The sequence below is a fragment of the Bolinopsis microptera genome, chromosome 2, assembly GCF_026151205.1.
Source record: "Bolinopsis microptera isolate Bmic1 chromosome 2, MBARI_Bmic_1.0, whole genome shotgun sequence".
NCBI lineage: Eukaryota > Metazoa > Ctenophora > Tentaculata > Lobata > Bolinopsidae > Bolinopsis > Bolinopsis microptera.
Genome location: NC_087073.1, coordinates 19,608,660 through 19,623,885, shown reverse-complemented (window position 1 = coordinate 19,623,885; position 15,226 = coordinate 19,608,660). Strand labels below are relative to the sequence as shown.

The 15,226-nt window shown below is 37.2% G+C and overlaps 1 protein-coding gene across 7 annotated transcripts in view; it reads right to left on the bottom strand.

Annotated features, from left to right (window-relative positions):
- The window catches only part of LOC134811874 (inositol hexakisphosphate and diphosphoinositol-pentakisphosphate kinase 2-like), a 71,091-nt gene that overhangs the window by 32,411 nt on the left and 23,454 nt on the right, over positions 1–15,226 (bottom strand). For all 7 annotated transcript variants that reach the window (XR_010159866.1, XR_010159863.1, XR_010159864.1 and 4 more), the window contains one exon: positions 3,453–3,571. Coding sequence is in view for 2 of the 7 variants with exons in the window: in XM_063818984.1 (XP_063675054.1) it covers positions 3,453–3,571 (119 nt within the window). In the remaining 5 variants the exon portion in view is untranslated. The remainder of the gene's footprint in view (positions 1–3,452; positions 3,572–15,226) is intronic.

Here is a 15,226-nt window from a genome sequence, read left to right as displayed (position 1 = left end):
GCCCTAAAATATGTTGTTTTGAAAAGTTAGCTAATACATGCACTTGGTTATTCGGAAATGATGTAAATTCTGTCACATTATATGGAATTTGAAATTCTGGGTGAATTTCCGAAATCATTTATATCTGATTTTGGTTTGAAAAGCGGGAAAACTCTATATAAGGACGATACACGGATACAGTTGATTCAAGTATAGGGCAGTTGATGTAAACATCGTCACAAAATGATACGACATCGTAAATAAGTTAAATTTTGCGGGAAAACTCTATATAAGGACGATACACGGATACAGTTGATTCAAGTATAGGGCAGTTGATGTAAACATCGTCACAAAATGATAAGACATCATAAATAGGTTAAATTTGGAAACAATGCAATGATTATAGAATGAAATAGTCTGTGATTAACATATTACATACATTATAAAATGTTCTTCCAGGAATTATTGGTTGGTTATTGTTCAGCAAATTAGAACTCAAGTTTAACAATGCTGAGTTTAATTTTACCAAGTTACTGAAATTTGACGAAATTTACTTTTCCTGCCCCAACAGTATAATTTCAATGTGATGAAAAATTGGCATGGGTTTCTATATTTCCTGTATAAATCCATTCTAACTACAATAAGGACTATTGATATGAAAGAAAATCTATCTAAATTTTAAAATGACGTATGTGACGAAATTTACATTTCTTGCCCCTATTTTGAAGAACCATACCTCGGTTAAAATTCAATTTTCTTCCAGGAATTATTGGTTGGTTATTGTTCAGCAAATTAGAACTCAAGTTTAACAATGCTGAGTTTAATTTTACTAAGTTACTGAAATGTGACGAAATCCACTTTTCCTGCCCCAACAGTATAGTTTCAATGTGATGAAAAATTGGCATGGGTTTCTACATTTCTTGTATAAATCCATTCCGACTATAATAAGGACTATTGGTAGGAAATAAAATCTATCTAAATTTTAAAATTACGTATGTGACGAAATTTACATTTCTTGCCCCTATTTTAAAGAACCATACCTCAGTTAAAATTCAATTTCCTTCCAGGAATTATTGGTTGGTTATTTTTCAGCAAATCAGAACCCAAGTTTAACAATGCTGAGTTTGGTATCACTAATTTACCGAAATGTGACGAAATTTACTTTTCCTGCCCCAACAGTATAATTTCAATGTGATGAAAAATGGGCATGGGTTTCTATATTTCCTGTATAAATCCATTCTTGCTATAATAAGGGCAGTTGATATGAAAAAAATCTATCTAACTAATGCTATGGCTGATGTGACGAAATTTACATTTCTTGCCCCTATTTTGAAGAATCATACCTCAATTAGTATATAATTTTACTTTATCACCAGGACATATCTTAAGGACATATCTTAAGAGGAAAGGAAGACTCACCAGCATACACCTCTATGTTATTTGCTATAAATTCTGATATTTTTCTGGGAGGGAGACGGGGTAGACCATGTTTAAACTTATTAGATGTTATTAGAAAAGACTTGACTAGTAGAAATCTTGATATTAGACTTAAGAATTTGACTGATTTCGAAGACCTTAGATTTTTAGCTTTAGATAGGGAGGAGTGGAAGAAGTTAGAAGATGGTTGATGTTTTTGTTTTCTTTTTTATGCGTTTTGATATCTATAAGGTGCCTAGGATGCTCTTTTAAAGAGATATTTCGTACTTTGAAAGATTTACTACTACTACTTATCACCATCACTATGTCGATAAATTAGTTATTTTGCCAACACGGAGCAAATAAAGTTATAATATTTTTTTTGTGACGAAATTTACAAATTTTTACCCTGTTCAGGTGTTGAAATTTTGCCAATGTTAACATATCACTGCCATATAATAATTTATATGACCGGCGTATGGTTGAAATATTGTTAATTGATCCATAGTACGTAATATAGGGTGTTTAAGTTGGTATACTAATATTTACTCAATTTCACACATGTTGAGATATCATACAAATTTATGTGACTAAATTTACCTATTTCTGCCTTCTGTATTTGTATTTGCCTATAACAATGAAATATGTGAATAATTCCAAACACATTCAGCTCACAAAACAATGCTAGACTATTCGGCATTTCTTGTCAGGATGTCATAAACATCCCTCATATAAATTTCTTAAATGTGTGACGGAGTTTACATGGTGCTACCATTTAACGAAAAAGTCGCTAAATTTGTAGATAATAGTCATATGCAACTATCCTATAAATTTGAAATTCGAAAATTTGGTCAAACACGGCAACAAGGGGTCCATATAAACTCTGTCACATTTTTATAGTGTGACAAAGTTTACAACTCACTGCCGGCCGCATTTAAGCGATATCTTATCGTCTGATAAAGATATCGTTATGCGACAAAGTTTATCTAGAGGATGAAACGATTATCCTAACCATTGAGGCTTTATATAGTTTCATAGTGTGACACATTTTACATCATCGTGCCATTTAGTAGGGTCACTAATATTTACCAATATCCTCAAACTTCAATGAACGTATAATAATATGTGGTTAAAACACGCCACACGGGTAGTGGTATAACATTAACAAAACCAGCGGGTTTTGAGTAACATATAATATTAATATGTACTAGTTAAAACACGGGTAGTGGTATACGGAGTTTAAATACAGTTTAGAGTAATATTCTCTGAAAGATAAAGCTTTTGACATATATATCACATATATTGGGACAAAAAGATGACATTATCACATAACTGGCATAAACACCACTATTATGGTGATTAGTAACCACCAGAGAATCATTACGGGATATAACTGAGATGCACACGTAGCGGATGTTCTAGGGTTGCTGCTCGCGAGGGTATATAAACTATCACATTTTGACGGTCATCATTTTCAAGTTTGTTACTTTTCAGTCTGTGCCCTGTTGCGATCGTCGTTATGGAATTTAGTAACCGGTTTCTATCAAAACATCGGATGTTAGTCATTGGATGATCGGACATAAAAATTAGAAATATTTTTAAAATAACTAATTTTAGCCTTTGTTTGAAATTGAGTGTACTGAAGTGCTAAATAGTAATGTGTGTTTGTTTGAGTGAAAATGTATCAAACGACCGAACAGGATATAAAATAGGCGCAGGCGGAATCCAAAACTTTTACAGTAAAACCCCGATTTATTTTATTTTTTATGTACGCATGGTGTTTTAATTTTAAATGGAGCTCAAAATCTAACAAAATTAAGACAAACAGTTCGAACTGCGATTTTTGTGGTAAATTGTAGATAATTTATCATAATTGTCCTTCATAAATTAAAAAATAAAGATTTCAATTTATATGGACATAACTGGGTTTAGCTACTGTATATTAATATAGTCCATAAGTTATAATATAAGAATCACGGACCATAGAACTTGAACCTAATATAGCTGAAAAGACCCTTTTAGCTAAATAGTACGTATAATAATCTACTATAGTTTACCTTAGCGAAAGCAGCAGCAGTTGTCTGAACTCTGCCCTCGTCGCTTGCGTATATCTTTAGGTCGTGACGGTATGTGCTGTGAAGTCGTATAAATCCACTTCCCGGCAACGCACTGTAATCTGCAGGGAGACGTTATGGTTACGTTTTGTGCTTTTGTGGTACCTTGAAAATGAATGAATGAATATGATATGAGATATAATAATCATTATTCTAATTATCATAACACGGTTTGTCGGTCTGCGAGAAACCACTTCTCCCAGTAAAGATACTGGACTCAGTTAAGATGTTTTACAGAGCTCGCAGATTCTGTTAAAAAAGGATTGTTTTGAAAACAAATTTTGATGATGAATGAAACCACTGAGCAAATTTTGAGTATTAGACGCTATAACCTAAGCAGTTATAACCTTAAACCTGATTAGTTATTTAAAACTGATTAGTTACCTCCATTTTTTAATGTCGAGGAACCATTAACTCTCGGCCAATGAATGAGTTTTGGGGTTATCTTGGCACGGTTTTCTGATTATTCAGGTCTTGATTTGATGAGCATATATATGTGCACGATGCGACTGGAGGATTATTTTTTTGCAATAAATATTTTCAGCTCATTTAGCTTGATCAGCTGACCCACCTCGGAGATAAATTTCAAATTAATCCACAGACAACATAGTTCAGATTATGTTGTGGTATTTAAGCGACATTCTCACTATTAAAACATTAGATAGAGACATCGTCTGAATCTATTACCCCAGATCCCACCCGTGAGCTCATAACTATGATTGATTTGATTTTGTGAACTTGAGATTAAACATATTTAAACGCGTTAACTCCTGAGAGTTTTCCTTTGACGATCCCCTATTGCGATATAACATGACGACTGTGACGATCGAAAATATCTTCTTTATTTTACATAAATTTATTAGAAAGACCGTGACCACAAAGAGAAAGCTTATAATATTCTGTGATTGTCACCGTCAGTTTGTATCTCATCAAAAATATTCATCTCAACCGAGGATACATCCGATTAAAATGTAGAACACAGTAAACACACTAAACACACTAAACACACTAAACATAACAAAATCACCACAAAACTGCTCATAATGTTGTTCAAATAATCTTTGCACGTGCAATTGCGCATTACAATACCATTATTATGTAAATTTTGGATTAAAATCGAAAATCTTAAATTCAATAAACTAATGTTAAAGGCTCTGATCTGCAATAAGCACATTTATTAGGTAATGAAATTTTCAAGAAATTGTTTTACTCATACCGCTGCAATTCAGTGTCTTATCAGTACAAGTATGCACTAGGAATGTTTTGTTAGAATGGCGGGTGATTTTGAATGAGATATTGATAATGCAGTGCAATTTGTGCAATTTCAGTTTCATAGCTGTTAACAGTGTCCGCTTTTTATATTCTTACTCTTAGGTAACTTAGGTAATCCAGGTAACTAATGAAGCAAGAAAGGTGGCCATTGAATACTCAACATATTCCAAAATTTGTGCAAAAAAGTAAGAGCGTTTTTGATGATAACCCCGTGAACATTTAAACCTCGTGTTCTTTAAGGCCTTGTTTTGTGTGATCTTGGAGTTTAAGGACATTATAATAATAGTTCACATTTCCAATCATAACTGCTCAGTGCTCTCACACCTTATTTTTCTTTTGCAAAAAGGGAGTCTATGAGAGATTTTGCGGAAAATCCCAATAAATTAAATGAGATTGGACAAAACTTTGGAATATTTGTAAACAAGCCTTCGATGGCATATTTTGTTTTATTCTATACATCACACCGATAAATCTTGAGATCTTGCTCTTCACTGCTTTGCACCCCCGACTAAGCCTTCCATCAACAATTACAGATACCTTGCTTCAGTTTTACGCTATTATATTAGGGGTCGTTCACATATTACGTAATCAACCGAGTGGGGAGGGGGGTTTCCAAATGATTACCGATTACGCTAGTGTAATTTTTACACAATAGGCTCTATGTGTAGAAATGATTACGAAGGGGGTAAAAATTGTCCAAAAATTGATTACGTAATATGTGAACGACCCCATTTGTGTTTTTAATTGACTATAGTTCTATTTAATTCGTTTTCTCGAAAAGATAATATAACATGTTTAAAAAAAATTAAAAGACCCTCAGTATTAAAAGACCCTCAGTATTTAACCACCAAGCCAATGTATCCGTTACTACGTCATATTGACTTCAACTACTAGGTACGGACTACGAATCGAACCATTTCTCCGAATTTCAATCGGTTCAACAGGTTGGAGGTGGATTGAGTGAGGACAAGCGCAGATATTGGAAACCCCCAGGGTCAAAGGTCTGAGTTTTGATATTTGCGGCAATTTTTGAGAAATAGCCATTAAATTTAAACCTCTCAGCCAAGGCATCTTCAGAACTTAAGATTGACACGTTTTATCTGCTTAGTTTTCTTATTTCGTCCCAGTAGACCATTGTTTATTCGCCATTGTTTTTTAGTAGTTCTGATATTGTTCTAATTGTTTTTTTGTAGTACCGTTTTTTCAATGTTGACATCGGATTTTCCGACGATAACTTTCTTGTTTCCGTGCCAACTTTTCAAGCCATGGTAATATCCAGGACTTAGGATTAGCACGCTCATGTTCACGTCGAATAGGATTGTTTTTAGGTGCGGTCCCCAGTGTTGGAGTGCTTAGAATCACCGCAAGGTTTTCGCACTGTAGTCTAGCACCGTCTGAATCTATTAGTTTTACCCTATCCCACCATCCCCCATTCAAATAACTATTTCATGCGCGAGCTCATACCTAAATTAGCGGCGGCGTGCACGGTGATGAGATTGCCTAAATTTGAGAAACCTGCAGGCTAATAGTAATGTTCTAGAACAGTGGGAAAGGCTATTTGTCTGATACATACCCGGAATATATTATTGTTAAGTTGTCAGTCGGATCTATGGGACGTGGTCGATTACCCTCGAATTTTAATATCATTTGATCTGTGTGTGACAAACCTGTGCCCCTATAAAACACAGGTGCATCCCATCGTTATTCGGTGCGTGTCTTCAATTTTTTAAGGGTCCCGCAAACTTACTAATTAGTACAGTCAAGGAAGGAGTAAACGAACGAGACGCTTTTGTTTTTTATATGGTATTTACTATTTAGTCGTGAAGTCATTGCTTATCATGATAGCGAGGGGAGCCAGGGGACATCATATTTTGATATCTTGAGATAAGAGAATGTTTGGCATTGCATGGTAGAATTATTTTGGAGTAAGAGAGTGAGGGAGGAGAAATAATAACGGGAAATTTCTGGATAAATATTATAGATTATCTAATATCCAGATTGTAATTAATAATATACCAATGTCTGGTCGATGTCTGGTTAATAGTATTTGTCTGGTGAGATGTTGCCACCTACCTGATCAATACTTCATTAAATTGTGGAATTATTCCAGGATAAAGGGGTAGAAATTATAGTCATGCTACAGTATTGAGTATATAGGTGCCTGGTTCCATTAATGACGTTATTTACCGAGAATTCACCAGGGATCAATTTTAGCGTTCATACCGAGTCACTTAATTTTCCAGACGTGTGTCTTTAAGGTACCCAAACTTACGGTTTCATGGTCGAAAAATCTACATTATAAGTACTGCTACTCGAGGATTGGTTGTAACTCGAATATAAAGGGATTTATTAAATTTATTCAATAAATTCAACTATTCAACTATTTTCCCTGTTGTTTTGTTTGCTCACGAAGTATATTGCTAATTTTTTTAATTTGTCTTGCTGCACCTACTGAAATTTAGATTGTTTTAAATTAAGGTGATTTTAAGTTATTGGTTAATCACAAGAGCGTCACTCTGACCTCAGCTGTGACATCAGCACCTGTTCCTTTAATGGTGTAGATTCCTCACTCGGGCGGGGCTAAACACTATAAATACCAGCCCATTTCATTAGTTGTTCCAACTAACTTAGCTTTTATGTAGGGCTGTATGCTGCAACGCCGAAAGGTCTCACCGCAAAGACCAGACGTGAAATGGTCGAACTTCTATCTAATCTAGAGAATTGCCCATCATAGTAGAGTTTTGGCCTTGTGACTTGACAGATAATGATATTTGTCATAATGTTATAGCGGGGAAGATTAATTGAAATCTTCTTCAAGAATGTGCGATTTCTAAAATATATCCACTATTATTGTCCAGCTCAGACCCAGGGTCAATTTGTTATGTCTCATCAGCGCCGGATAACCCCTGATTTAAAGAGTTTAGTCCATGAGCTCCAATACAATCTAAAAACTGTTTCACCTAAATTGCATTTACTTGGCTGTTATACCTCACGGTAATTTGATTGAACCCCAGCTAGTTTAATATCAGAGTAACGTTAACTTCTAGCATCCACCTTAAAAATAGACTTCGCTGAAGAAGATCAAGTTGGTCTTGTTTCACAATAGGGCAATAGGGCCTATACTAGTATTATACATTGTAGTTAACACGCGATGGGGTAGTTAACACGCGATGGGGTGGCACGGACACTTAGGTGTGCCTTAAGTGTGCCTTAAGTGCCCGCCGACAGAGTACCAGATTGCCTCTATATTCTTATATAAATACATTTTCTCATTGTCCACTCCCGTTTAGGCGTTTATTTTGAATTATAGATTTTAATAATGATGTTTATGTACAGTTGAAATCCTAGTATTTTGCTAGCACAGCGCACTGCGAAGGGAATTGTGTAGATAAGCCTAATTGTGACTGCTTAATGCTCAATCTCAGTTTTTAAATTTTACTGCACTAACGTTTGAGCTAGACTCAAATTCCTAGAGCTGTTGTATTTTTTTAAAGATATCCTACAACTTATCCTGTATCTTAGGTACGTTAAAGGGAAGGTTTTTATTTGTTTCGTTCATCGTGTTGTTATTTAATTATGGTCCTATGTTAGACAGGCTATAATCGGAGATACGTATTACGTAATCTGTTAACCTTTATTTCAAAATACTGTGGATTTCTCCTTGCTGCTTGTCTTAGTGGTGCTCTTCAAAACATATGACCGCTGCTACGCCCATATAAACCTTGTGCATCAAGTAATACAGTTTTTTTAATCTTCTGCAAAGAAAAATCAATTACATCTGCCAAACAACGAAGACATTATCGAACATTTGCATTCTTTTATCGTGTACAAAAAGTGAAATAAACTTTGCACAGAGTACAATCAGCAACTATCTAAAATATAAAATATTTGGCGAATTAAAAAAATGTTTTACATCGGTCTTTGTTGAAAATTTAAAATTGTTCTTTGGCAAGAATCATTAATATTATGTCTTGCAAAATACGTATACCAAGTAATTAATCTTGTAAAAATAATACATTGTTCTCTTATTCACATTTGATTTAAATCTAACTATAATTTCATCTATCTTTACTTGTAGACAACCCGATAATTGCAATATTCAGAGATCTATTGCCATATTTGCTCTTTATTCTTGAGTTCTTCAAGTCGTAACACCCTAGTCCCTTAATTGCTGGTACCTCCTTCTTTATCTTCTGCTTCTACCATGATCCACTACTTGCAGGTGATATCTTAATCTCGTATGCATTCTCAGCTTCTTCAGGAAGTGCCCAGTTCACATTATCTAGATCCTCATAATAGTGGAAATCTTTTGGAACGATGGTGTTGTCTATGTAATCTACGTCCGGGGTCTTTGATGCCACTTGTGAAGATAGGCTGCCTTCTAAATCACGTTGAAATTGCGACTTCCTGGAGGATTTTCCTTTATGAGTTTTACCTGTCTTTTTCTTAGTAACTTCCCTAGGAGGTCCTTCTTTTCTTGGTGGTAAAGGTGGTGCTCCCTTCTCACAGGCGGTTTCGTCTTTATATGCAAGGTTGTCGGAGATGTGGGTTTCTTCTGTCTTTCCTGTCTTGTTGTCTGTCTTTTCCTGGTTATTTGTTGTAGCAAAGTCTGTTGTTGTTTCAGCATTTAGATCTTCAGGGCGAGGTTCCTGAGTCTTATCTTTGTTTTCTTCTTTGCCACCTTCTCTTGTTATACTCATCCTTCTTTTGTATTCTCGTTTCAGTCTAGGGACAAGTAAGATGAGTCCTGCTGTGAATAACGCAGCTACGGTGCTTGCTCCAATTACTAACGGAATGTTAGCCTTGCTGTTATTTGAAATTTTCAAACATTCCTGTATCTTTACAGAAGCAGAAGGGCTCGATTTTCCTTCAGGACAGGATAAGCAGTATCCTCCAAACCCGTAGAATCCTTCCTGGCAATCACTCTCTGCAGCAAAGCAATCTGCTGTTCCTTCAACACTTGTTTCTCCAATTGAACAGACTTCACAATCTTTGCCAACACCCTTTTCTCCAACGACACAGCCTTGTCCCACCCTTGTGATGTTTGCTGTCTCCAGGACTTTAGTCCCATCTTTCACGGTGCAACACACTTGATCTTCTTTTTGAAGGGTCAGCTTTAGGCTGACGGACGGAGGGTCTGTTTCTCGATGTTCACTTTTATCTGTTGAGAGTTGTCTGTTGTCAACATCATTGCAGTCCAGGGTTACTTGATCAAAAGGCCATCCTGTGACTATCCATTCAAATGTTGTGCCTCCGTTCACCTTTGCAATATAAAAGTTTTCCGAGGGAGATTGCTTAATATTCACCTCCCACGAGTATCTGAGATCATGGGTCTTTTTTACTGCGTCTCCGAAATTCTTGTTGAAGATAGAACATGTCCACTTACCAATGTCATCTACTGTGAAACTCCTGATATCTATATTTGAGGTGATCTTATGATCTGGGCCATGAGACACATAGTAGTGTGAGCTAGGTTTTATCTCTCCGTCTTTTATCCAGCTGGCAGCAAGGAATGGAGCTCCAGTAGCAGAGCAGGTGAGAGTGTAGGGTTCACCTAGCTTAGCTTCTTTTACTGTAGAGAGTTGGTCATCACACAGTCTGGGGGTGGCATCTGCGCAGATGGAGATGTACTTGAAGACCGTAGACTTTCTCAGGATTGACTATCTTTGTCACATCACGAAGCCGCACATTATTGCTTTGAAATGTTGTCCAACTGTCTTCAGAGCCGTAATTGTAGCTTAATGAGACCTTCGATTTCCAGCTGGTATCACCTATTATAATCACGAAATTGTCAGAGTTTTGGTCTGTTATTTGGATATAGTCACTTGGTTCGGGGATATCAAAGTATTTGTCTCCGTAAATATTACTTAAGTAATATCCCAGCACTCTTATTCGTGATTTAAGGAAGCGAATCTCAAGTGGTTCATCACTAGGTGTACCAGTATGAAATTCCAAGTTGCGACCACTACTCGGAATAACATATTGCCAGGGCCTAATGTTCCAGACTCCACGTCAGCTGTGAAGTCCGTATCACTTCCACCTTTGTCTGCCCAGTCCGGATCATTGTACACGAATGTACAGAAGTTAGGACAAGTCTCCTTTGACAGCCCCGAGGTAACTAGTACCAGAATCTAAGTAAACTATAGGTAAAAATATAATATTAATCATAAGCTAAAATGTACTAATCTTTGTATTCTAAATGGGGAAAAAGAAGAAACATTGTCAGTCAGTCGAGAAAATTGTCAGTCAGGCTATATGGCAGCTTTGTAGATGTTGTGACTATGCTAGTAGTGGTCCCAGGCTTGCGACTGGAATTGCGGTGTTAAATCGATTTAATGGTACCAACGATCCACCTCCCACTTGTTGTTTGGTACTTAGCATTAATAGTGTTAGCTGTAGCCATTTATAGCAAGAATCTTAAAACTAAAGGGGATGACAAGGAAAAGAGGAAGGAAAAAGAATAACGGGACAAACAATTAATTAAAGTATTTATAGGAGCATTAGATATTGTAATTACAAGCTTCAATAATAAATCACTGACTAAAACTTCTAATTAAAATGACACTTGGTACGCTCGCCCATTTTCACTGGTCAGTCTGAACTTCGGTCTAGCACGTTGTACACTTATTCACCTAAGTTTCAGAATTTGTTCAGTTTAGCAGAGTTAGTACCCGTGTTTCAATAAATCAAAAGATATCAGGGGAGTTCTTTAATAATGTTACGGTCATCTAGAATACCGAACTTCCTGAAAACGTTATCATATTTCCTCAGACAACGTTTAATGCCTTTAATCAGTCTATCACGGCTATATCCTCTATCAATTAGAATTTTGAATATTTTGTGAAGATGGGAGGTAAAGATATCCAATCTAGTGCAAACATTACCATATCTAAGAACTTGACTTGAAAAAACGTTGTAGCCAACCTCGGTTGGGATGTTACTGTGAGGAAATGTAAGGGATACAACATGAAAATTAAAATCATCAGTTTTGTTATACACTGATATTTCTAGTCCTTCTGTGGAAATATTAATATTTAAATCAAGGTAGTTAATGAAGCAACACGAGAAACATCGGCAGTGAAAAAGTGCTTCCTCTCTGCGAGTAGCTGCTCCTTTATCCCACAGCTACAAATATACATGATTTGTGGTGCTGGTCATGAAGTTCTCAGTCCCTGTTTTCTCCACATTCCTTCATTCTGGTCATGTGATCTGGATTCTGGATGGAATATTTCTACTTTATTTTTGTATTGTATTTCGCATTCCATCGCCTTCAGTTTTTATTGTAGCTACTAAAGGTCAGCATTAAACTAGTTTATTTCAAGAAGTAATATTGATATGATATACTATTACACCTAGGATAAGCCTACCAATATGCAATATGCATACATTGTTTTGCAGAATTCACCTGGTAATAAAATAGCGAAGTTCAGTAGCCTATCCCAATTTCAAAACCCAAAATGTTGGTTATATCGGGCATATTTCATATGTTTAATTGAAGTTGATCTGAAATTTATTAAAGAATACCCGTTATGGACACGGTTTTTTGTGATAGTTAAGTGATAGCTGCAGAAAATTGTGCAATACAATCAGCTAGCAGTAACTACTAACTACTCATATCCTAACCATATATTGGCATGAAATACGTCATTTCGGCCAGTCATTCACAAAAACATTTATAATTTAAAGGACCAGTTAACTGAAAAATTTGTAGTCTCCAATTTGGCTAAGATTTAAATCAGCTGTGACAAACTGGTAAAGAATCGTATCGCCGAAAGAACCAACTCTCTAGCGTACGTGTAACGCGTGTTATTGCAATAATAAGCTGTGGCCTCGTGACGTCATAAAGTCCCTCAGTGCGCGCTTTCATAGCGTAATTTACATTACAAATGTTTATCATCGTCAATAAAACACGTGTTACTCACTCAAATTTTAGAATTATGACTATTACCCTAGTTCTCCAAAATCCTTATAGTTTTGGCTATCATCCTAACTAAAGGAATAGCTGATTGGATGTACAGTGCTCACGTCATGATTTTAAACAGTGATATAGGTTCTTGAACAGTGGCGGGTGAATGTACGGTTAGAAAGTTTCTGCTATTACAACTTATGTCATATAATGTGATAATTTTGGATTGTTTTCATTGCTTAATTACACAAGCAGGGAGAATGTACCGATTATTTTTCCCCAGTCCATGAAACTCTAACGAATTTAGAAAGGATACAGATAAGTAGGAGTTTGTTCAATTCCGAGAGCAATTATATTTATAGCAAACGAAATTTCTAACTTTAATCTGCAAGTGTCTGCCAGTACAGGAGACAAGAAGTCTGGCTACTATACGGCCGTTCCTCTGGGACCATTAGTAGAAGTAGCTTCTATCAGAACAGTGCCGTGGGAACAGAATTCCCGCCAAAATACCCGGTCTACCAAATAGTAAAATTACTGATTGGAGGTGTGTACGGTGTGAGGTGTGTTTTGAATTAGACTTCCGGCTTACCTAGTTGTTATCCTAATTGCATTATCATCGGTGCATAACATAAATAAACTACTGGTAAGTTTAAATACCAAGTGCAAACGTGTTCAGTCGATCGACCCACTGAACAACTATAGAATTTCCAAGACCCTATTGTATTATTCTCTGGCTATATATTACTATATATATACGGCACGATCGATTGTTAGATGGCTAAATGACCAACGTTAATCTATACAATTCTAAACCTATGAGCTAGCACTTTAATCTAAAAATACCTTTTTTATATTACTCCTGATTTTTACATTTCACGTAAAACATTGTCGCCAGAGGTTGATCAGAGGCACATATTAGGTGCGGTAAAAAAATCGAAATTATGCGGTACCGCACCCGACTATAAAGGTAAAATATGCGGTAAGGTGCGGTAAATTTTTACCAATTATGCGGCAAATGTGCGGCGATTTTTTCGAAATTTGTGCGGGAATTGTGCGGTTTTCTTTTGCATTTTCTCAAGGACTTTGGAAATTCTAAACGTATAACCGCCGCTCTTATCAAAAATAGGTCCGAGCGTGGTCCACAACTGTATTGCAGGGCTTACAGAACTGTTTCCCCCAGATTCGTAAAAATGTGAACCAAACTCTTGAGCTCGCCATGCTGCTGAGATATCCCCTTGTTTTGCTGATGCAGGTATCTTCTGTTTCTTGTGTGGTGAGCTTGATGATGGGTCACTGTCTGTAGCTGTTTGTTTCTTTAGGAAACGGTCCATGACGTTGTGATGTGATATAGAGTAATCACTATCAGATGATGTGGTGAAGTTACGAATGATAACTGATACACTATAATCGAAGTACGGTAACGACGAGGGTTCCATAACGGCTGGGTCATGGTCCTGAAAGGGCCTGGGTAACGGTCCCGAAAGGGCCTGGGTAACGGTCCCGAAAGGGCCTGGGTCACGGTCCCGAAAGGGCCTGGGTCACGTGGTAACCGGGTCACGTGGCCTAGGTATGAGTTCCAAAAGGGCCTGGGTCACGGTCCCGAAAGGGCCTGGGTCAGGGTCCCGAAAGGGCCTGGGTCACGTACTGGTAACTGGGTCACGTGGCCTAGGTATGAGTTCCAAAAGGGCCTGGGTCACGGTCCCAAAAGGGCCTGGGTCAGGGTCCCGAAAGGGCCTGGGTCACGTGATAACTGGGTCACGTGGCCTAGGTATGAGTTCCAAAAGGGCCTGGGTCACGGTCCCGAAAGGGCCTGGGTCACGGTCCCGAAAGGGCCTGGGTCACGGTCCCGAAAGGGCCTGGGTCAGGGTCCCAAAAGGGCCTGAGTCACGGTCCTAAAAGGGCCCGACTTTTAAAATATTTTGGTTTTTACACTCTAAAATCTTAACGCGAAAATTTCAAAATTATGCGAAATTACGCGGAAAATGCTAGATTATGCGGAAATATGCAGAAAATTACAAAATGTGCGGAAAACAAATTATGCTAGGCGGGATTCACCGGTTAACTTGTTCTTCTGCACCTTCCTTGTATACTCATCCTTCTTTTGTATTCTGTTCATCTGGACAATAAGATGATCCTGTGAATAACCAGCTACGAGCTTGCTCCAAGTTACTTACGAATGTTAGCTGGTTATTTGAATTTCAGACATTTCTATTTTACAGAAGCAGAAGCTCAATGTTCCTATCAGTACAGATAACAGTCTCCTGCCATCCCGTAGAATCCTCCTGCAATCACTCTCTGCAGCAAAGCAATCATGCTGTTCCGTTGAGACATTGTTTTCTCCAATGAAGAGAACCACAACTTGGCCAACACCCTTTGACTCCAAACACGACCTTGTCCACCCTTGGATGTTTGCTGTCTCCAGGACTTAGTCCATCTTGAACGGTGCCGACACTATGACTTATTTTTGATAGGGTCACTTTAGTTGACGAAGGAGTCTGTTTCTTGATGTCAATTCTTATCTGTTACGATTGTCTGGTCA